Source organism: Rhinoraja longicauda, chromosome 8 (assembly GCF_053455715.1).
Source record: "Rhinoraja longicauda isolate Sanriku21f chromosome 8, sRhiLon1.1, whole genome shotgun sequence".
Lineage (NCBI taxonomy): Eukaryota > Metazoa > Chordata > Chondrichthyes > Rajiformes > Arhynchobatidae > Rhinoraja > Rhinoraja longicauda.
This window is the reverse complement of record NC_135960.1, coordinates 61,238,394-61,259,923: the sequence shown is the minus strand read 5'-3', so window position 1 is coordinate 61,259,923 and position 21,530 is coordinate 61,238,394. Positions and strand designations below refer to the sequence as shown.

Sequence of the window (21,530 nt, the reverse complement as noted above, 5' to 3'; positions counted from 1 at the left end):
GCAAATATGTAAACATAATACTCTGTAAATGCATAATAAATAACAAAAAAGTTAATAGTGCAATGACAAAAAAAAAAATGCCCCCAGGTCTATGCAGTTTGGAGGTTGTGGTGTTTAATAGCCGGTCATTTGGAAGAAAAAAGAACACCATTTTTTGTTGTTGTTGTTGTAATATATCCATTGGAAATGCATATAAAACTAAGAGACAGTAATAAGAAATATTATGAATCATATTTTAAGATTTAACTTAAAATCCACTATATTTTGATGTGTTTGACAGATTATAGATAAGAGTCAAGAGTGCTTCACTGTCCCAAAATGAAACAGATATGCAAACAGAGTACTCTGTAAATACCATAATAAACAACAAGCTTGTCTCTCTGTCTCTCTGTCTCTCTGTCTCTCTGTCTCTCTGTCTCTCTGTCTCTCTGTCTCTCTGTCTCTCTGTCTCTCTGTCTCTCTGTCTCTCTGTCTCTCTGTCTCTCTGTCTCTCTGTCTCTCTGTCTCTCTGTCTCTCTGTACAGCTGGAGTAACTCAGCGGGACAGGCAGCATCTCTGGAGAGAAGGAATGGGTGATGTTTCGGGTCGAGACCCTTCTTCAGACTGCCTGTCCAGCTGTGTTGTTCCAGCTTTTTGTGACTATCTTCGGTTTAAACTAGCATCTGCAATTTCTTCTTACACACTCACTGTCCCCGTTGATAAGTAAATGAAACATAAATTATTTGTTTCACTGTCAGAGTTTGTTCACCATTAATTGTTGGTTGGTGCTCCATTAAAATCTCCCTTAAACCTCATGCAAGAAAGTATAGCTTTTCTTGGATACTTATCAGCAACTCTCAGTTTAAATCAGTCCACTCATTTGCCTTGGTTACAGCAGAAAATAGTAGCAAAATGGTGAATTGCTACTGGGATCTTTAGAATTTCTTTGTTAAATTCAACAGACACAGAAAGCCCAAAGGAACTATCAGCTTTGTGATCCATTATGAAACCTCTGGGTGGTTTGCCATCATTACAATAGCAAAATCAGGATCATCGTTTAATTCAGCTGTCAGACAGATTCGCAGTCATCGCAATGGCAGCCTTGTAAGTTAATCTGTGAACTAGATGTTGATCTTTTTCCGTCGCCACTATGTTATCCAAGCACTGGGCAGTACAGTGGTGCAGCAGGTGGAGCTGCTGCCTCACAGTGCCAGAGACTCAGGTTCGATCTGGAGTTTGTTTGGAGTTTGCAAGTTGTCCTGTGATCGCATGGGTCTCCTCCAGTTTCCACTCACATCCTAAAGACATGCGAGTTTGAAGGTTAATTGGCCTCTGTAAATTGCCCCTGGTGTGTAGGGAGTAGTTGCGGAAGTGGGATGAGTGTACCACTGCTATGCACTTGTACTATATGGGAGATGCTTATCTAAGATGTATCTAAGTGCTTATATATAGTGATACCTGTACTGAACTGTATACAAAAATGAATTTCACATAAAGTAACGTCGAATGGATAACATAGAACTAATGTGACTGGGTTCACAAGTTACAGGAGTAGAATTAGGCCATTCGGCCCATCGAGTCTACTCCGCCATTCAATCATGGCTGATCTCTGCCTCCTAATCCCATTTTCCTGCCTTCTCCCCATAACCCTTGACACCCGTCCTAGTCAAGAATTTGTCTATCTCTGCCTTAAAAATATCCACTGACTTGGCTCCACAGCCCTCTGTGGCAATGAGTTCCACAGATTAACTACCTTCTGACTAAAGAAGGGTGATAGATGGTCGGCGGACTCCGTTGGCTGAAGGTTGGCTTTCAGTGTTGTATCTCTAAAGTAAACCCTGCAGGTTAAATGTCCTGTGGATCACCATTACAATCCTGTAAATAAAGCCAGCTCCTGTAAACTACAAAGTGTCAGTTTAGTTTATTGTCACATGTACCGAGGTACAGTGAAAAGCTTTTGTCGCATGCTAACCAGTCAGCGGAAAGATAATACATGATTACAATCGAACCATTTACAGTGTATAGATACATGATAAGGGAATAAGGTTTAGTTATTGATGTTTAGTGATTAACGTTTGGTTAATAATGAATCTGTTTCTCGCGTGGTGTTGGTTTACAGGGGAATATTGTCATGGATGTTGGCAAAAGTTTAAAAGCTGTCAGTGGTGGCAGAGATGTGGCCAGGTAGAGTGGATTTGGTTGGGTAATTCCTCTGTCATTCAGCTTTGGTAACTTGAATGACAGACTGATTTTATGCATTATTTATATATAACTCTCCTCCACTCTGGGCATTTTTACTGTTGGATCACTCCACTTTCACAATACTGGGAACTGGGCGGCACGGTAGCGCAGCGGTAGAGTTGCTGCTTTACAGCGAATGCAGCGCCGGAGACTCAGGTTCGATCCTGACTACGGGTGCTGCACTGTAAGGAGTTTGTACGTTCTCCCCGTGACCTGCGTGGGTTTTCTCCGAGATCTTCGGTTTCCTCCCACACTCCAAAGACGTACAGGTATGTAGGTTAATTGGCTGGGTAAATGTAAAAATTGTCCCTAGTGGGTGTAGGATAGTGTTAATGTGCGGGGATCGCTGGGCGGCACGGACTTGGAGGGCCGAAAAGGCCTGTTTCCGGCTGTATATATATATGCTGCAGTTGATTTCCTCTGATTTTAATTGGAACATTTTAATGTGTAAATTGGCTTTGACTGCTGTTTGACACATTGTTTGCATGGAGTCATTCTCCCTGCCCCACCTGCAATTCATTGACTGATGATGGACACAAAATGCTGGAGTAACTCAGCGGGACAGGCAGTATCTCTGGAGAGAAGGAATGGGTGACGTTTCGGGTCGAGACCCTTTTTCGGGAATTGTTAGCTGAGAGTTAACTGCTTTTTTAAAATCTCTGGTCAAAGCAAGAGGTAAATTGTAGTCGGGGACAGTAAGACTGGTCGGAGAACTTTGAAGGGCGTGGGATGGGGAGAGAGGGAAAGCAAGAGTTACTTGAAGTTATAGAAGACGATGTTCATACCGCTGGGGTGTAAGCTGCCCAAGCGAAATATGAGATGCTGTTCCTCCAATTTGCTATGGGCCTCACTCTGACAATGGGGGAGGCCCAGGACAGAAAGGTCAGTGTGGGAATGGGAGGGGGAGTTAAAGTGTTTAGCAACCAGGAGATCAGGTAGGTTTAGGCGGACTGAGCGGAGGTGTTCAGCGAATCTGATTCGTTGACTGATATTCTGCTGATAATAAATACTCTACTCGATAAATCATGATCTGGTGCAAGAATATGTGCTGGTAATCGTATTTGTATTCTCCGCAATGACCTTGCTGACCTATAAGTCTTGCTCTGTGAATACTAGGCTGCCAACTGTCCTGTATTAGCCGGGACATCCTGTATTTTGTGCTAAATTGGTTTGTTCCATACGGGACCCCCCTTGTCCCGTATTAGACCTGGGGGGCACTGTAGGCCTCGACGCTGTAGGCCCCGATGCTGTAGGTCCTGACAGTTTAGGTCCCGACACTAGGTTTCTGACATTTTAGCTCCGGACAGTCTAGATCCAGGGGCACCGCCTGACAGAGGTTGCATAGCAACCCGCCTCCTGGCCCGGGCGGCCGCCATTGGTGGAGCGGGAGCACATGGTTGCTGGCTGAGTGAGGTCACGTGGGGCACGAGGCGGTGACGTCATCTTGTCCCGTATTTAGGAGTGAGATAGTTGGCACCCCTAGTGGATACAGATGTAAAGTACTCGTTCAGTACCTCACCTACATCCTACGACTCCAAGCACAGATCCCCTCTGGGTTTGTCGGTTTCCTCCCAGATTCCAAAGACATGCAGGTTTGTAGGTTAATTTGCCTCTGTGAGTTGCCCCTGGTGTGTAATGAGTGGATGTGAAAGTGGGATAACGTGCAACTGGTGTGAAAAGGTGATGGATTATCAGTGTGGGTTTTGTTGAAAGGCCTGTTTCCAAGATGCATCTTTCAATCAATTCTGTCCACATCGCTTAGATATTTGACCGTCATCTGTACTTGGTTTCTTACTGTTTGTCTTAGATGTCCACAAATGGCAATTCGGAAAAGGAAGTGCTCTTAATGAAGTCTGGATGTGCTGGAATAATCACACTAAATCGGCCAAAGGCTCTGAATGCGTTGAATCTCTCCATGATCAGACAGATCTATCCCCAGCTAAAGGTTTGTATCACTGTTTTGGGAAATGTTGCTCTGTGTATGTTGTGAGTTTATAAACTGACAGATTTAAGATATGATTCTCTGCCTTGAATTGGGAGAATTAATGAGACGTTTACTACTTTGCTAATCTGTTCATCTTGAAAGTGCGTTGAATGCATCTGTCTCTGTTCTGAGCTAAAGCAGATTTTTTTTTTTTTAATTGATGCTTTTTTTCTCCACGTAATGCTGCCTTCGAACATCTGTCTTGGATTATCACATCAACTGCTTTTCCATGCAGTTGAAACAAATGCTGCTGTTCCAATTGTTTAAGCATTTGGGTTGGATGCCATTTTATTTGATCCAAGTCCTCTTAAAAGGGAAAATAAGCAGGGACAAATGACGTTTTATTACAGGTTCTGTTTCCTTTCTATGTACAGAATGAGAGAGATATTGAAATGAAGGGTACTCCCTCTTATTTATAGATAGACACAAAATGCTGGAGTAACTCAGCGGGTCAGGCAGCATCTCGGGAGAGAAGGAATGGGTCGAGATCCTTCTTCTAAATCTAAAGCTAAAAATCTAAATCTAAATCTTCAAACTGAAGAAGGGTCTCGACCCGAAACGTCACCCATCCCTTCTCTCCCGAGATGCTGCCTGACCCGCTGAGTTACTCCAGCATTTTGTGTCTACCTTCGATTTGAACCAGCATCTGCGGTTTTTTTCCTCCCTCTTATTTATCTTCCCTTCTAAATATCCAGGAATCCCATATCGCCATTTTCCTGCAGTGACGTCTCAAAGGAACATCAGCTGTTGCCCATCAATGCAAGAGTGTAGAACTCATGCAGTCTGCCCGTTTGGCCCCTTTTAAACTTCCTCTGTGTCCCTCTCACTATTTTCTCCTCTGTGGCAGCCCTCTTGCCCATGAATTGACAGCACTGGTTCATTTCCAATTTCCGTAAAGACCTCTCCCTCCACAACTCCTTAGTTTACTCATCCCTTCCCACCGAAACCAGCCCCTCCCCTGATACTGTCCCCTGCAACCCCCGCAGGAGGTGGACCACCTGTCTCTATGCCTCCTCCCTCACGTCCACCCAGGGACCCCAGCCGTCCTTTCAGGTGAGGCCGGGGTTTCTTGTGAGCCTCCTCTAACGTTAGCTACTGCATTCGGTGTTCCCGATGAGGCCTCCTGTACATCGCCTGCGAGACCAAGCGTAGACTCGGTGCCCTTTCTGCTGAACACTTGCGCTCGGTGCACGTCCTAGGCCTGCTACATCTCACGGTTCCTAATCAGTTTAACTGCCCTTCCCATTTCCATCCTGACTTTCTGTCCTGAGCCTCCAGAGTGAGGCCACATGAAAACTGGAGGAACCGCAACCCAATGGCATGAACATTGAATTCTCCAATAACCCACTCCCATTTTATTGTTCTTCTCTGTACCCCAATGAGGTGGCACCCCCTTCTCCCACGATCCTGCCCCCCTTCCCCTCATTTTTCCTTCCCTTTATCTCCAGCCTTTATACATTCATTGCCAATAAACAGACCCTCGACTGTATCCACCTATCACTTGCCAGGGCTTGTTCTACTCACACCTCTTTTCTTGGCTTTAGTCAACTCCCCCCCTCCCCCACCTCTCTCCCCCAACTACAATCAGTCTGAAGAAGTCCCGACTTGAAATGTTGCCTATCCATGTCTTCCAGAGCTGCTGTCTGACCCAGCACTCTAATTACTTTGTTTGTAAACCTGCGTCTGCAGTTCCTTGCGTCTACTTTACCCACTGCCCCATTCACACATGTAGGTTGTGATATTGGTGAGATGTATAGTGGAGGGAGGGGGTTAGTGTGGACGCATTGTGGCAATCTATCATCCACAGCTTAGTACAAGAAAGAATTATAGTGCCCAACTCAGCATGGCTTTCATTTTGATCCCCCACCATGGGTTGCCTTCATTTCCAGCCACTTCTTCAATTCTACTCTTTTCTCCTTCAAAGAATTACCTAACAGTCAGGGTTGTGATTTTCTTCATGGCTGTGTTCGATAATGTTCATATTGCTAAAGCTCTTCTTCTTGCGTATGTGGCAAAATGACAGGGAAAATGACTGTGGCAAAATGACAGGGAAAACGTTCAAATTTTGTATAATTTTAAAATGAGAGAAAAGCTCTTCTGTGGATTTGAGCTTAAATCTGACTTTGGCTAACCTTGTACAATAGGGATTAATTTGGAATGATGGAAGAATATGTGTGTTATTTGGTATTAAAAGATGGGCTGAAAATATCAATTTTGCAGAGCCCACAATTATGAACCACTTCTGGATTGTGCACACCGCAGAGGTGGGGGGAGGTAATTGCGAGATAATGGGAATACGATATTTTGCTTCTCTGGCTTCATGTAATAGCTTTAGATGGAGTGTGTTAATGTGATGTGATTGGTTTGTCATTTTGTTTGTACACTTCTGCACTGACAGAAATGGAGATGTCAGATACACTGAATATATATATTTCTGAAGGATGTGTAGGAAAATAACTGCAGATGCTTGTACAAATTGGAGGTATCACAAAATGCTGGAGTAACTCAGCGGGTCAGGCAGCATCTCGGGAGAGAAGGAATGGGTGACGTTTCGGGTCGAGACCCTTCTTCCGACTGATATCAGGGCTGATGTATATTTCTGAAGACATATAATTTTGACTCTCTTATGAGCTTCATCGCTGTGTAAAAATCAAACGTTCTGAGGAAATGTAAATTGCCAGTTTTTTAATTACTTTTTAAACAACGATCCATAAACAGTCAGATATGGATTAGATTCAAATTAATATTTCCATGGTGTGAATCAATGCTATTTCTGAAAAATATTGCAGGAATGGAGGGAAGACTGTGACACTAATCACCTAATGGCCTTCTGGTTTTAATGCACAGCAATTTATTAATGAAGTCTGACTTTTTGGGGGATTTGTTGTATTGGCCATTCTGCTCCCATCCTTGTATTCTAACTGATCACCCACCTCCCCTCTATGAAGAAGAAGGGTCTCGACCCGAAACGTCACCAATTCCTTTTCTCCAGAGATGCTGTCTGACCCGCTGAGTTACTCCAGCTTTTTGTGTCTATCTTCCCTCCATGTCATTTGACCAGATACACAATTCCTTCTCTGGGTTTATGACCTCCCTTTCAAAACTGCCATGATCACTCCTTCTGCAGTTAATTTATGCAGCTTTTCACTCCATTGTTGGTGTTTTTCTCTTAAAGGCCTTCCTCCTAAACTGCAATTACGTGTTTAAATCTCTCCCGTCAGACTGACCTGTATAGTTCTACTCTCCTGCACCATTATCTCTGTTGTCTCCATTACCACCTTCTGTCTGAAGATAGACACAAAAAGTTGGAGTAACTCAGCGGGGCCTGTAGCATCTCTGGAGAGAAGGAATGGGAAATGTCACCCATTCCTTCTCTCCAGAGATTCTGCCTGTCCTGCTGAGTTACTCCAGCTTTTTGTGTCTATCTTCAGTTTAAACCAGCATCTGCAGTTCCTTCCTATGCCCTTCTTTTGTCTGCCTGGTGTGTCGTTTGGTTACAATGTTTGGAAACACGGGGGTGGCTTCTGCGAATATTTCTAACCACAACCACAGCTTAGAATTCAATACCTCGCCCAATCTTTCCACCGCCTCAAAGTTTAGTTCGGTTTTAGAGATACAGCATGGAAACTGGCCCTTCAACCCATCGGGTCCATGCCGACCATCAATCACCCCGTTCACACTTGGTCTATGTTATCCCACTTTCCCGCTCCCTACACATTAGGGGCAATTTACAGAGGCCAATTAACCTACAACCCCACACGTCTTTGGGAAGTGGGAGGCATCTGAAGCACCCGCAGGAAACCCACATGGTCACAGGGAGGACGTACGAACTCCGCACACGTAGTGCCCGAGATGAGGATCGAGCCCGGGTCTCTGGAGCTGTGAGGTAGCAGCCCTATCAGCTGCACCACCGTGCCACCCAAAAGTTGTCTGAATGTAAATATATCCTCTACTTGAGTACTCTCTGCTGAATCCTTTCATCCTTGTCTTCACCCCCTCTGTGATGGCCATTTCCCGAGTCTACCGACGCCTCCCTTTAATATTCAGTGTAGCTGCAAGTCAGTTGCTGGTATCTTCATCTGCGCCACGCGCCACTGTGCTTCATCCCTGACCTTGCTGGTCCCTTGAAAATAGGTGTGTATTCAATTTGAAATCCATATTGTGTGTGTCCTTTTCAGAGCCTGGCCCAGTTCCTCCCACCTTCCATCCCTGGAGACTCTGGATCCTGTGTACTTTGTTCCACCCTCTCCCAAATTTAATGCATCAGCGTCTAAGGAATGGAATTCCATCCCCAACACTTGGACGTGCACCTCCCCCTCTTCCCTCGAGACCCTTCTTAAAAGCCACCTCTTTGACCAAGTTTTGGATCGCCCCTCCCTCATGTGCTCTGTGGCTCCACACTTTGATTTGATGATTTTTTGCAAAAATGCTTTGGGAGTGTTATCCTGCAGGAAACACACTTTATAAATGTCACGGGCCGCTTCCCTTTACCTAAAGAGAGCGTACTTTGCAGTTAAGTACGAGGTAGGAGGAAGCCATTTGGCCCATTGAATCTGTGCCAGTTCCAAGAGCATTTCCACTACTCACTTGCATTCTGTCACCTATTCCCTCTTGCAAGTGCACCATCCCCACCTGATTCTCCACTGGCAAAGACAAGTGTGCTTTTGTGTGTAGGGCCATGGGCAGAAGGGTGTTGTCTTGCCTTCCCTAACTTACTACAGCATGTTTTAATTTTGAATGCAGCACTAGTTTCAATCGGTCAATAGTTACCAACCGGTCAGGATGCTGATTGTTAGTGAATGTGTCTTTGTGCCCTATAGACTTTCTGTCATTTACAGCTGGGTCTCTATTCTGGGATGGCAGGCACAGCCAGCCGAATAAGATCAATGATTTGCATGCAAGAGAGAGCTTGCATTAATGAGTGTGAAGCAGACAATCAAACGCACAGTGGCCCAGTCTCCGGGCAGTTTAATAGGTTGAATAATGCTCCACCTTTCTATAATTCAGCTTGAACATTTTTTGTGTGACAGAAATGGGAGCAGAACAATGAAACTTCATTGGTAATCATCAAAGGCGCAGGGGAAAAGGCATTCTGTGCTGGGGGTGACATCAGAGGTAAGAGTCAGGCTGCATTCAATTTGTACTTTACTTGGCACTTTAAGCCCCACAGTGTATGTTACAAATTCTATACATACAAGCACATACTGCTGATATATTGGTAATGAGGTTGTGGGTCACACTGACTGCCAAATCACATAGCCGATCTTCGATTTTTATTCTGTCAATACTCACTAAGACCTGTTTATCAAATTTAGCTGAGGTGCTTGTTTATGATCACTACTGGTTTACCAACTTTAAAAAAAAATGATAGCCGGGCGCCAAATCTCTTCTGCGGGCCTGGCAACCTTCTGTGCAAAACTTACCTGCGGCCCCGGCACCCCTCCCCCAACTGACGACACTTACCCACTCCATCCCCCCTCAACCCCACTTAAAACTGCCCCGGGGCGGGGGGCGGGAGAGGAAAGGGGAGAGGGAGCCACTCATCCCGGCCCCAGCTCAGCAGCAGCAGCAGCTCGACGGCGACGGCCGCTCTTTTTTGAGCGGGAAGATGAGCACCCCACCCCTCATTGGCCGCCACTCCCGTCACTCGGGCGGGTCCCGCCCCTGGTGGCCATCTTGGGCCTCCCCCCTCATTGGCCGACACTCCCGTCACTCGGGCAGGTCCCATTGTGATGTCGAACACGGCTGACGGCCAGGAGAAGTGGAATAGGGATTTATTAAAGTTTAAAAAGTGAAAAACCTTTAAAATATAACAACCATTTGAACCGCAGGCAAATGGTGAGTAAGGTGGGTCTAAAATTGTCGTGCTATCGTGTACCGTTTTGGCTGTAGTTCAGGAACAAACAAACAAACGAGAGTTTTAGTAGATAGAGATAGATAGATAGATAGATAGATAGATAGATAGATAGATAGATAGATAGATAGATGGATGGATGGATGGATGGATGGATGGATGGATGGATGGATGGATAGATAGATAGATAGATAGATAGATAGATAGATAGATAGATAGATAGATAGATAGATAGATAGATAGATAGATGGATAGGTGGATAGGTGGATAGATAGATAGATAGATAGATAGATAGATAGATAGATAGATAGATAGATAGATAGATAGATAGATAGATAGATAGATAGATAGATAGATAGATAGATAGATAGATAGATAGATAGATATAGATGGACGGATGGATGGATGATAACAGCGGATCAGGCAAGCAGCATCTCTGGAGGACATGGATAGGCGATGTCTGCATGAAGAAGGGACTAGACTTAAATTGTCACCAACCCATATCCTCCAGAGATGCTGCCTGACATACTGATTTACTCCAGCATTTGGGGTCTTTTTTTGTAAACCAGTTCCTTGTGTTTATTTTTTTAAAAGTTGTCTTATTATGCCAATGCACATTCAGTCTACACCTGTCATAACGGCCTTCTTTATAATGGGTTTTGGCTATAGCGGATCGAGATGTATATTTGTGGTGGTGGGTTGGGGGGCATTGCACAGTGCAGCATTAGGCGGCGGCTGGGAGAGAGAGAGCAGTAAGAGGGAGGTCTCACAGAGGGAGGTCCCGGGGAGCTGGATGCAGCTGCACTGCGCCCCTCTGCACCCGCGTCGCCCTGACAACGTGTGCCTCGGTTCCCTGGTAAAGGCGCCAGGCTCTCGATGCACCGCCCCCTCCCCACTCCTGCCGGTTACCCGGTGAACTGGCGCTGCGGGGTGAGCTGCCGGTCGTGGGTGCGGAGAGAGCGAACAGCGTGAAGGTGGCGTGAGTACCGGGCCCATCCCTGGTGCACCATGTGTGGGGGCGGTGGTCTCTGCGGCTTTCCGGCTTGTGAATTCCCCCTTGTTTAACCCCCAACCCAGGCGCCGCACTTGGAGTGATACAGCGTGGAAGCAGGTCCTTCGGCCCAACTTGCCCACAAGAAGGTGGAACCTCTATCCACTGGCCTTGGATGAGACAAGTTCATATTTATCCCCCGTACCCGGTTATGGCGGGCAATCAGCAATAACGGACACCATTTCTCCCCCCCCCCATGATCCGTGATAACGAGGGTTTACTGTACTTCCAGTGGCCTGCACTTGCTGCTCAAACACATTGTTGACGTTCCTGCAGTTCAGAATTTACTGCCTGTGGATTTTTGCTCAATAAAACATGGCTTCTGCCATCAGCAGAAATGCAGAGTTTGATGAAAATGAAAACTGACCCAGCAATCAGTAGCTTTGCATTTTAGCGACAGCTGTTAGAGATTAGAGATCGACCGTAATCCATGTTTTGCGATAGAAGGACCAGATTGCTTGATTGGATGACGGAAGAGTATGCATTCTCTTTAGTAACTCCTTGGTGCCCTGTTTGATTTTGATTTTTCTCCTTTCAGCCGTTACAGAAGCAGGAAAAGTTGGAGACAGACTGGCTGAAGATTTCTTTAGAGAGGAATATATTCTAAACAATGCAATCGGTATGTAAACTGTTGCACTGGAATCCATCTGCTGCTTAAGTGGCTGCGGGGAGCTGCATTTTATGGATTTTCTCGATCCTCTTTCTTCTGGTTGATTTTTTTTCGTTTAGTTCACACATAGAGCATACAAACAGACCCTTTGTCCCAGCGTGTCCAAGCCGACCATCGATCACCCGTTCACATTAGCTCTGCTTTAACCCATTATCTCATCCACGCGCTACACACCAGGGGCCATTTACAGAGACCAATGAACTTATTAATCCCCACGCCTCCCGTTCATACTAGTTCTATGTTAATCCACTTTTTCATCCACTCCCTACAGGGAACTTTATGGAAACAAATTAACTTACAAACCCCCGAGTGTTTGTGATGTGGGAGGAAACTGGAGCATCCGAAGGAAATCCACGCGGTCACAGAGAGAACGTGTAAATTCTACACAGATAGCACCTCAGGTCAGGGATCGAACCCATGTCTCTGGCGCTGCGAGGCAACAACTCAACCAGCTGCACCACTGTGCCAGCCTGGTTGTTTAGTAACTTAACCCTTTGTGTTATTTTATTCGACCGAGAAAAGTAACCTCTCTCTGGGCATTAGTACTTTTCCCGGAGTTTGAACTTCTTTGCACTCCCACTTTTCAGCACACATTTGGTCCAGATTCTTTATGCATGACCATACTGTTGTGGAGGAAAAAATATTGTTGGGGGGATGAAACTATTCTGCACGGACATTATGACAAGGCCACAGATGTTGTCTATATGTCCTTTTGGCTGTATGAACTTCCGCAAGGTCTTTAATTAGGTTCTGCATGTTATGACAATAAACAATAGGTGCAGGAGGAGGCCATTTGGCCCTTCAAGCCAGCACCGCCATTCAATGTGATCATGGCTGATCATTCTCAATCAGTACCCTGTTCCTGCCTTCTCCCCATACCCCCTATCCTTAAGAGCTCTATCTAGCTCTCTCTTGAATGCATTCGGAGAATTGGCCTCCACTGCCTTCTGAGGCAGAGAATTCCACAGATTCACAACTCTGTGACTGAAAAAGTTTTTCCTCATCTCAGTTCTAAATGGCCTAACCCTTATTCTTAAACTGTGGCCCCTTGTTCGGGACTCCCCCAACATTGGGAACATGTTTCCTGCCTCTAACGTGTCCAACTCCTTAATAATCTTATACGTTTCGATAAGATCTCCTCTCATCCTTCGAAATTCCAGTGTATACAAGCCTAGTCACTCCAGTCAGCTGTTAGGCTGCTCTGGAAGGTTAGATTACATGGGATCCTGGAAGAGGTAGCCAACTGGATAAAGAATTGGCTTCATGGAAGGAGGCAGAGTGTCATGGTAGAAGGGTGTTTTTAGAACTGGAGGCCTGTGAACAGTGGTGTGCCTGGGGAATCGGAGTTGGGTTATGCTATTTGGGGGTTTTTTTTTTTGTTTATATCAATGATTCTGATGAAAATGTGCAAGGCCTGATTATTAAGTTTGCAGATACACTAAAAAATCGCCATTGCCTCCAGTATGCCAGCACAAGGTTTGTGCCTCTGAGGAAATGAGCATTTGAAGAACAAGGCCTCAAATCCAGCACAAAGTTTATGGTCTGTTGGGCAGCAGTGATCCCTGCCTACCGTAAAGCTTTTAGTTTTTTCCTTGTGGTCACACACAATGAAATTTGGCCACATGGGATCTTGGGAGAGATGGAAAACTGGGTACAGAATTGGCTTCATGGAAGGAAGCAAAGTATGATCGATAGTAACGAAAGCAAACTCAATGATAGCATTTATTTAAAGAGGCCTTGTATACAAAAACAGGGATGTAATGTTGAGGCTCTATAAGGTGCTGGTAAGGCTGCATTTGGAATAATATGAGCAATTTTGGGCACCATATCTGAGGAAGGATGTGCTGTCTCTGGAGAGGGTCCAGAGGAGGTTTACAAGAACGATCCCAGGAATGAGTAGGTTAACCTATGATGAGCGTTTGTCAGCACTGGGCCTGTACTCGCTGGAGTTTAGAAGAATGAGGAGGACCTCATTGAAACATACAGAATAGTGAAAGGCTTGGATAGAGTGGATGTGGAGAGGATGTTTCCACTAGTGGAAGAGTCTAGGACTCGAGGTCATATCCTCAGAAATAAAACATGTTCTTTTAGGAAGGAGATGAGACGAAATTTCTTTAGTCAGAGGATGGTGAATCTGTGGAATTCATTGCGACAGAAGGCTGTGGAGGCCAAGTCAGTGGATATTTTTAAGGCTGAGATAGATAGATTCTTGATTAGTACAGGTGTCAGAGGTTATGGGGAGGAGGCAGGAGCATGGGGTTAGGAGGGAGAGATAGATCAGCCATGATTCAATGGCGGAGTAGACGATGGGCCGAATGGCCTAATTCTACTCCTAATCCTTATGGTAGTGGAAGTGTGTTTTTAGGACTGGAAGTCTATCTGCAGTTGGCATCTCAATGCAGTGGAGGGGTACAACCAATGCTGTCTCCATAAAATCCTCCAAATCCATTCAATGGGAGAAGTGAACCGATGTCAGTGTCTCCCCCCCCCCCCAGCAAACCCCACCTTTGAGGCTTTAATGACACGCTGCAGAGTTGGATGGATGGGTCAAAATGCCCATTCGCAACGCCAGATTCCCAACTCTCCCAAGTTCTGGTATGGGAAGAAGCTAGCAGGAGGACAGAAGAAAAGATACAAGGATATGCTCAAAGCCTCCTCTGTAAAAGTTGTAACATCCCGGAGGCACAGGAGACCGTGTATCCTGACATCCTGAACAAGAAATAAGTTCTAGAGGAACTCAACAGGTCGGGCAGCATCTAATCAAGCTCAGACTGAAGGGTCCCAAAATGTTGTTTGTTCATAAACAACGTTTTGGGACCCTTCAGTGTGAACCTGAAATGTTGTCTATCCATTTCCCTCCACAGATGCTGCCTGGCCTGCTGAGTTCCTCTACCACTTTGTTCTTTGTTCTCAGAATGCAACATCCTCACTGACTCATGGGAATTCCTGGCACACGGCCACACAAAATGATGAAGGACCATTTGGAATGAGGTGGAGAACCTCGAATCCCTTTGATGGGAGCCTGCAATGGTCCTATGAAGATGGAGGAAGGAGCATACTGCGTCCCAAACTGCCCCTCGCCTATTCCATCGTCCCCCCTGGGGGGTGTAACCACCTCAGAAGCATAGAAACACTGAAAATAGATGCAGAACTAGGCCATTCGGCCCTTCAAGCCAGCACTGCCATTCAATAAGATCAAGGCTGATCATCAGTACCCTGTTCCTGCTTTCTCCCCATATCCCTTGATTCTGTTAGCCCCAAGAGCTCAATCTAACTCTCTCTTGAAAACATCCAGTGAATTGGCCTCCACTGCTTTCTGTGGCAGAGAATTCCACAGATTCACAACACTCTGGGTGAAAAGGTTTTCCCTCATCTCTGAAACGCTGGGGGAAAACAAGTCATCGTTGACCGAGAGGCAGCATGGTCAAGTCATTGTTGACCGAGAGGCAGCATGGTCAAGTCATTGTTGACCGAGAGGCAGCATGGTCAAGTTGATTCAGAACAAAATTCAACCCATTGATTTTTCACAGCTTTGACAAAGACATCCAAGCTTAAAAGTTGCCTTTCAACCTTTGTTATTAAAAAATCTTGTACCCGCTGTCCCTGAATTAATCCTGCCTCAGCTCTGTAACCCTTGCTTAAGATTGATGCCAACTCCTTCACTGTGCCGTCTGGCATTGATTAGTGTTTAATTATGCTTGTATTCTTCTGAACAAATTGTGACCTTTAATTACTGTGGAATATTTGCTGCTAGTTCCAGATAATAGACAATTCAAATATCGCTGAGTTACCTTGACCTGCTGAGTTACTCCAGCATTTTGTGAATAAATACCTTCGATTTGTACCAGCATCTGCAGTTATTTTCTTATTCAAATATCGTGCACTCCTATTTTCCACAGGAAGCTGCCAGATACCGTATGTTGCCCTTATTGATGGGATAACGATGGGAGGGGTAAGTTTATTTTCATCCTTATTGACTTTGTTATTTATTTTTGTACTTAAGGGATGTGTTGTGTGATCAGATATATAAATACATAGAAGTTATCACATGGGAATAAGCCGGATCAACTAAATTAATCTGTTTTGGTATTCAGACTCCCACTAAGCAAACAGTTCTAGTCATAAATATTTATCATATTTCCATATGCCTCCAAATAATAGATCTATATTGGGTGGCATGGTGCGTAGCGGTAGAGTTGCTGCCTTACAGCGCCAGAGACCCGGGTTCAATCCTGACTACGGGTGCTGTCTGTACGGAGTTTGTACGTTCTCTCTGTGACTTGCGTGGGTTTTCTCTAAGATCTTTGGTTTCATCCCACACCCCAAAGACGTACAGGTTTTTAGGTTAGTTGGCCTGGTATGATTGTAAATTTATCCTAGTGTGTGTATAAGGTAGTGTGCTAATGTGCGGGGATCGCTGGTCAGCGCGGACTCGGTGGGCCGAGGGGCCTGTTTCCATGCTGAATCTCTAAACTAACCTAAACCACATGGGAGTTTTCAAGCAAACTGGCATCATTCACTATCATCACCACCACTGCTTGTATCCAAGTGTCTTAACTATCTTCAGCAAGATTTTGCCATTAGTTACATTTAAAAACTAACGTCGATGTCAACATTTTGCTGATGTGAGAGAAAGTAGTTATAAAAAAAGTTCACAGTTGTGAAACAGAACACCTGCAACAGAGGAACCCCCTACGGTCCATGGCCCTAAACCCACAGTAGGGTGGCCCGCTGTGGAACCGGGGACCCGCCTGGAGTCCGAGGCTCGTCTCCTGCTCGCCTCCCCAAAGACCGGGAGGTGGTGGACGCTGGACAAAGAGCCAATCAGAAGAACTACGGGTCTTGCCTTCCGCGCCCTGAAGCTCAGCTGTTCCCGGGGCAAAAAGGCCGGGAGAGGAGAGGGACGACAATTCATGGGACGATCTGGACGGAGGCGACGGCCGCAACAGGCCTTTATGGCCAGCTGGAGCTGGGACTTCAAAAATGGCGCCGAAAACCTGGCGACTCTTGCAGATGGACTCAGTGACAATAGACAATAGGTACAGGACGAGGCCATTCGGTCCTTCGAGCCAGCACCGCCATTCAATGTGATCATGGCTGATCATTCTCAATCAACATCCCATTCCTGCCTTCTCCCCATACCCCCTGACTCCGCTATCCTTAAGAGCTCTATCCAGCTCTCTCTTTAATGCATTCAGAAAATTGGCCTCTACTGCCTTCTGAGGCAGAGAATTCCACAGATTCACAACTCTCTGACTGAAAAAGTTTTTCCTCATCTCAGTTCTAAATGGCCTACCCCTTATTCTTAAACTGTGGCCCCTTGTTCTGGACTCCCCCAACATTGGGAACATGTTTCCTGCCTCTAACGTGTCCAACCCCTTAATAATCTTATACGTTTCGATAAGATCTCCTCTGATTCTTCTAAATTCCAGTGTATACAAGCCTAGTCGCTCCAGTCTTTCAACATATGACAGTCCCGCCATTCCGGGAATTAACCTAGTAAACCTACGCTGCACGCCCTCAATAGCAAGAATATCCTTCCTCAAATTTGGAGACCAAAACTGCACACAGTACTCCAGGTGCGGTCTCACTAGGGCCCTGTACAACTGCAGAAGGACCTCTTTGCTCCTATACTCAACTCCTCTTGTTATGAAGGCCAACATTCCATTGGCTTTCTTCACTGCCTGCTGTACCTGCATGAGCTGTTTCTATGCACTCTGTATTTAATCGGGGAAACAGAGGCTGAAGGTGGCTGGGAGAGGAGATGGACGACGGGTTGTGGGACGATCCGTATCATGGCGAAGGCTGCAACGGGCTTTTATGTCCAGCTACAGTTGGGACTTCAAAAATGGTGCCAAAACCTGGCAATTCTTGCATGTGGACTCTGGGCAGTTTCTATGCACTCTGTACATAATCAGGGATTGTACTTATGTATATCAATAATCTTACTCATCTGTATGCAATTTCACTGTGCCTTGGTACGTGGGATAATAAAGAAACATCGACCCATTAGTTAATATTTGTACACTGCAAAACAAATTAGCTTGAGAATTGTTTATAGAAACAAAATGCTGGAGTAACTCAGCGGGACAGGCAGCATCTCTGGAGAGAAAGAATGCACCCATTCCGTTTCTCCAGAGATGCTGCGTGTCCCGCTGAGTTACTCCAGCATTTTGTGTCTATGTGTGTGGTTTAAACCAGCATCTGCAGTTCCTTCCCACACATTGAGAATTGTTTGGTTTGGTTTCTGTTGCAGTGTTAAAATCTGTCTGAATAGCCACCAGAGGGAGACATTGAGCAATCTTGGTGGATTTTGCTTTTTACATTCTCTATTAAAGTGGGTGTCATGGAAGTGGGGCCAAGAATACATCACAACTGTATACCGTGTGGTATGAGACCAAACATCTGAGGTTGGTGGTCTGGAGCTACCTGGAGATGAATGGTTCACCTGTACTTAACTGGTCACCACAGTTGTGGAAACAAAAGTTGAGAATTCAGAAATAGTACGCGTAACGAAAAACCGTGGATGATAAAACAAAATATAAACCAGTTTGAACAGTTGCTATATATTTTTTTTTGTGTGGTTCAAAACAAGAATACTGCAATTTGGACAATTTTTGTTAAAGATCAGAAAATGGTAAAGTTGAACTCAAGTTGTTCAGTCGAATGGATCCATCCAGAGATGATGCAGATTATAACTGGATTGAATTTTTTGATAATGTTGAATTAGTTTTGCAGGATGCAAAACTAAGAAGTGAATGAGTTAACTTTACCCGCAACTCTTCCCAAACTCTCGGAATGGGGCACGGAATGTGTAGGTTAACCTATGATGAGCATTTGTCGGCACTGGGCCTGTACTCGCTGGAGTTTAGAAGAATGAGGGGGGACCTCATTGAAACATACAGAATAGTGAAAGACTTGGATAGAGTGGATGCGGAGAGGATGTTCCCACTAGTGGGAGAGTCTAGGACTAGAGGTCATGGCCTCAGAATTAAGGAATGTTCTTTTAGGAAGGAGATGAGGAGGAATGTCTTTTAGTCAGAAGGTGGTGAATCTGTGGAATTCTTTGCCACAGAAGGCTGTGGAGGCCAAGTCAGTGGATATTTTTAAGGCAGAGATAGATAGATTCTTGATTAGTCCAGGTGTCAGAAGTTACGGGGAGAAAGCAGGAGAATGGGGTTATAGCAGAGATAGATCAGCCATGATTGAATGGTGGAGTAGACTTGATGGGCTGAATGACCTAATTCTACTCCTATTCTTTATGACCTTATGGATTATTTTCCTTTCTGAGGTTAAGGAAAGTTCTTGCCCCACCCTAATATTTAAATTTCCCCACACATCACCATAACCTTTTCACATTTTGCATCATACAAAAGCAATTTAACATTGTAAATAGCATAGCCTTGATGTATTATGCAGTTTCTGGCCATTTGCATTTGAGTGAAAGACCAGATTAAATGTTCTTCCTTTTTAAGAATTTGTTCCAAACCTCAGATCTAACCTGATACCTTCAAGATTTCCTCATTGTCTCCATTGATATAGTGAAGTAAAAATAGTATTTGATATCCACTTGAGAAACCCATTCTATTTTTGACATTGTGTGCTTGCATCGATTATTCTCAGTTCTCCGTACTTAGTTCTACCAATATGTATTTACATGAAATCTTTTGTCATAGAGTCATAGAGTGATACAGCATGAAAGCAGGCCCTTCGGCCCAACTTGTCCATACCGGCCAACATATCCCAGCTGCACTAGTCCCCACCTGCCCGCACTTGGTCCACACCTCCAAACCTGTCCAAATCCTGTACTTGTCTAACTGTTTCTTAAATGTTGGGATAGTCCCAGCCTCAACTACCTCCTCTGGCAGCTTGTTCCATACACCCACCACCCTTTATGTGTAAAAAGTTACCCCTCGGATTCCTATTAAATCTTTTCCCCATCACCTTAAACCTCTGTCCTCTGGTCCACGATTCACCCACTCTGGGCAAGAGACTCAGTGCATCGACCCGATCTATTCCTCTCATGAGGAAAAAATGGGTATCTTCTCTCATCCTTCTTATTGAGTAGATTATTGAGGGCGTGCAGCGTAGGTTTACTAGGTTAATTCCCGGAATGGCGGGACTGTCATATGTTGAAAGACTGGAGCGGCTAGGCTTGTATACACTGAAATTTAGAAGGATGAGAGGGGATCTTATCGAAACATATAAGATTATTAAGGGGTTGGACACGTTAGAGGCAGGAAACACGTTTCCAATGTTGGGGGAGTCCAGAACCAGGGGCCACAGTTTAAGAATAAGGGGTAGGCCATTTAGAACGGAGATGAGGAAAAACTTTTTCAGTCAGTGAGTTGTAAATGTGTGGAATTCACGGCCAATTCTCTGGATGCATTCAAGAGAGAGCTAGAGAGAGCTCTTAAGGATAGCGGAGTCCGGGGGTATGGGGAGAAGGCAGGAACGGGGTACTGATTGAGAATGATCAGCCATGATCACATTGAAAGGTGGTGATGGCGCGAAGGGCCGAATGGCCTCCTCCTGCACCTATTGTCTATTGTCTAATTTAAATATATTTACACACTTCCTCTGGCACTGCGTCCCATGGTCAAATCACCCACTGTGTGGATAAAGTTATCCCTTGGGTCCCTTTTTAAATCTTTCCCCAATCAATTTAAACCTATGCACTCCCGTGTTTGATTCACCTACCCTAGGATTGATTAGTAGGACTAGATGTTACAATCCCTAAGGTTTGATTCACCTACCCTAGGGAAAAGACTGTGGCTATTTACCTTATCTATGCCCCTCATGATTTTATATACCTCGATATAAGGTCACTCTGCAATCTCCTCTTCTCGAAGGTGAAATGACCCAGCCTATCCAGACTTGCCTTTTAGCACAAAGCATCTGGACCCTGTAATATCTTTGTAAATCTTTTTAGAACCCTTTCCAGTTTAATAACGCCCTTCCTGCAGCAGGGTGACCAGATCTGTATGCAATTCTCCAAATGTGGCCCGACCATGGCCTTGTACAGCTGCAACACAATGTCCCAACTCCTGGACTCAATACAGTGACCCATGATGACAAGAGTTCCAAACACCCTTTTCACCACCCTGTCTACCCATGGGTCATCACCTTCATTTATATACTAAAACTCTCGTTTGTTTGTTTGTTTGTTCTTGAACTACAGCCATAATGGTCCTTGATAGCCCAATAATTTTAGGCCCACCTTACTTTCCGTCGTCCCTTTGGTGCTAATGGAAGAAGTTTCATTGAAATCGATGTTATATTTTTAAAGTTATTCACATTTTAAAGTTTAAATCTATCTCCTAGGGAGGGAGGGAGGGAAGTGAAGGGAGGGGGAGAGGGAGGAAGGGGGGGATGAGGGAGGATAAGGGGGGTTGAGTGGGGGGGAGTCTGGAGGGGGGAGTCTAGAGGGGAGGGGGGGAGAGGGGAGGGGGTAGGAGAGGGTGCTGCACCAATGCAGGAGAGGTTTGGGCCCAACGGGTCCACTTGGTCTAGTAGAACTATATATACACACCCATAGGGCTCCCTGTTTTGCACCAGTCCACAGGGCCTGACTGTTTACTGTGCAACTCCTGCCCTGGTTTGACCTACCAAGATGCAACACCTTGCATTTATCTGTATTAAACTCTATCTGCCCTTCCTCTGCCTGTTGGCCCAGTTGATCAAAATCTCATTGCAATCATAGATAATCTTGTTCAATGTCCACTGTGACAAAAACATTTGAGTTATCTGC

General features: G+C 45.2%; 1 protein-coding gene across 2 annotated transcripts in view; it reads left to right on the top strand.

Annotated features, from left to right (window-relative positions):
• hibch (3-hydroxyisobutyryl-CoA hydrolase) overlaps nt 1–21,530 on the top strand; it is a 99,493-nt gene that overhangs the window by 11,409 nt on the left and 66,554 nt on the right. For both annotated transcript variants that reach the window (XM_078404565.1, XM_078404566.1), the window contains exons 3-6: nt 4,028–4,165; nt 9,235–9,319; nt 11,648–11,728; nt 15,679–15,731. In XM_078404565.1, the coding sequence (XP_078260691.1) occupies nt 4,028–4,165; nt 9,235–9,319; nt 11,648–11,728; nt 15,679–15,731 (357 nt within the window). The remainder of the gene's footprint in view (nt 1–4,027; nt 4,166–9,234; nt 9,320–11,647; nt 11,729–15,678; nt 15,732–21,530) is intronic.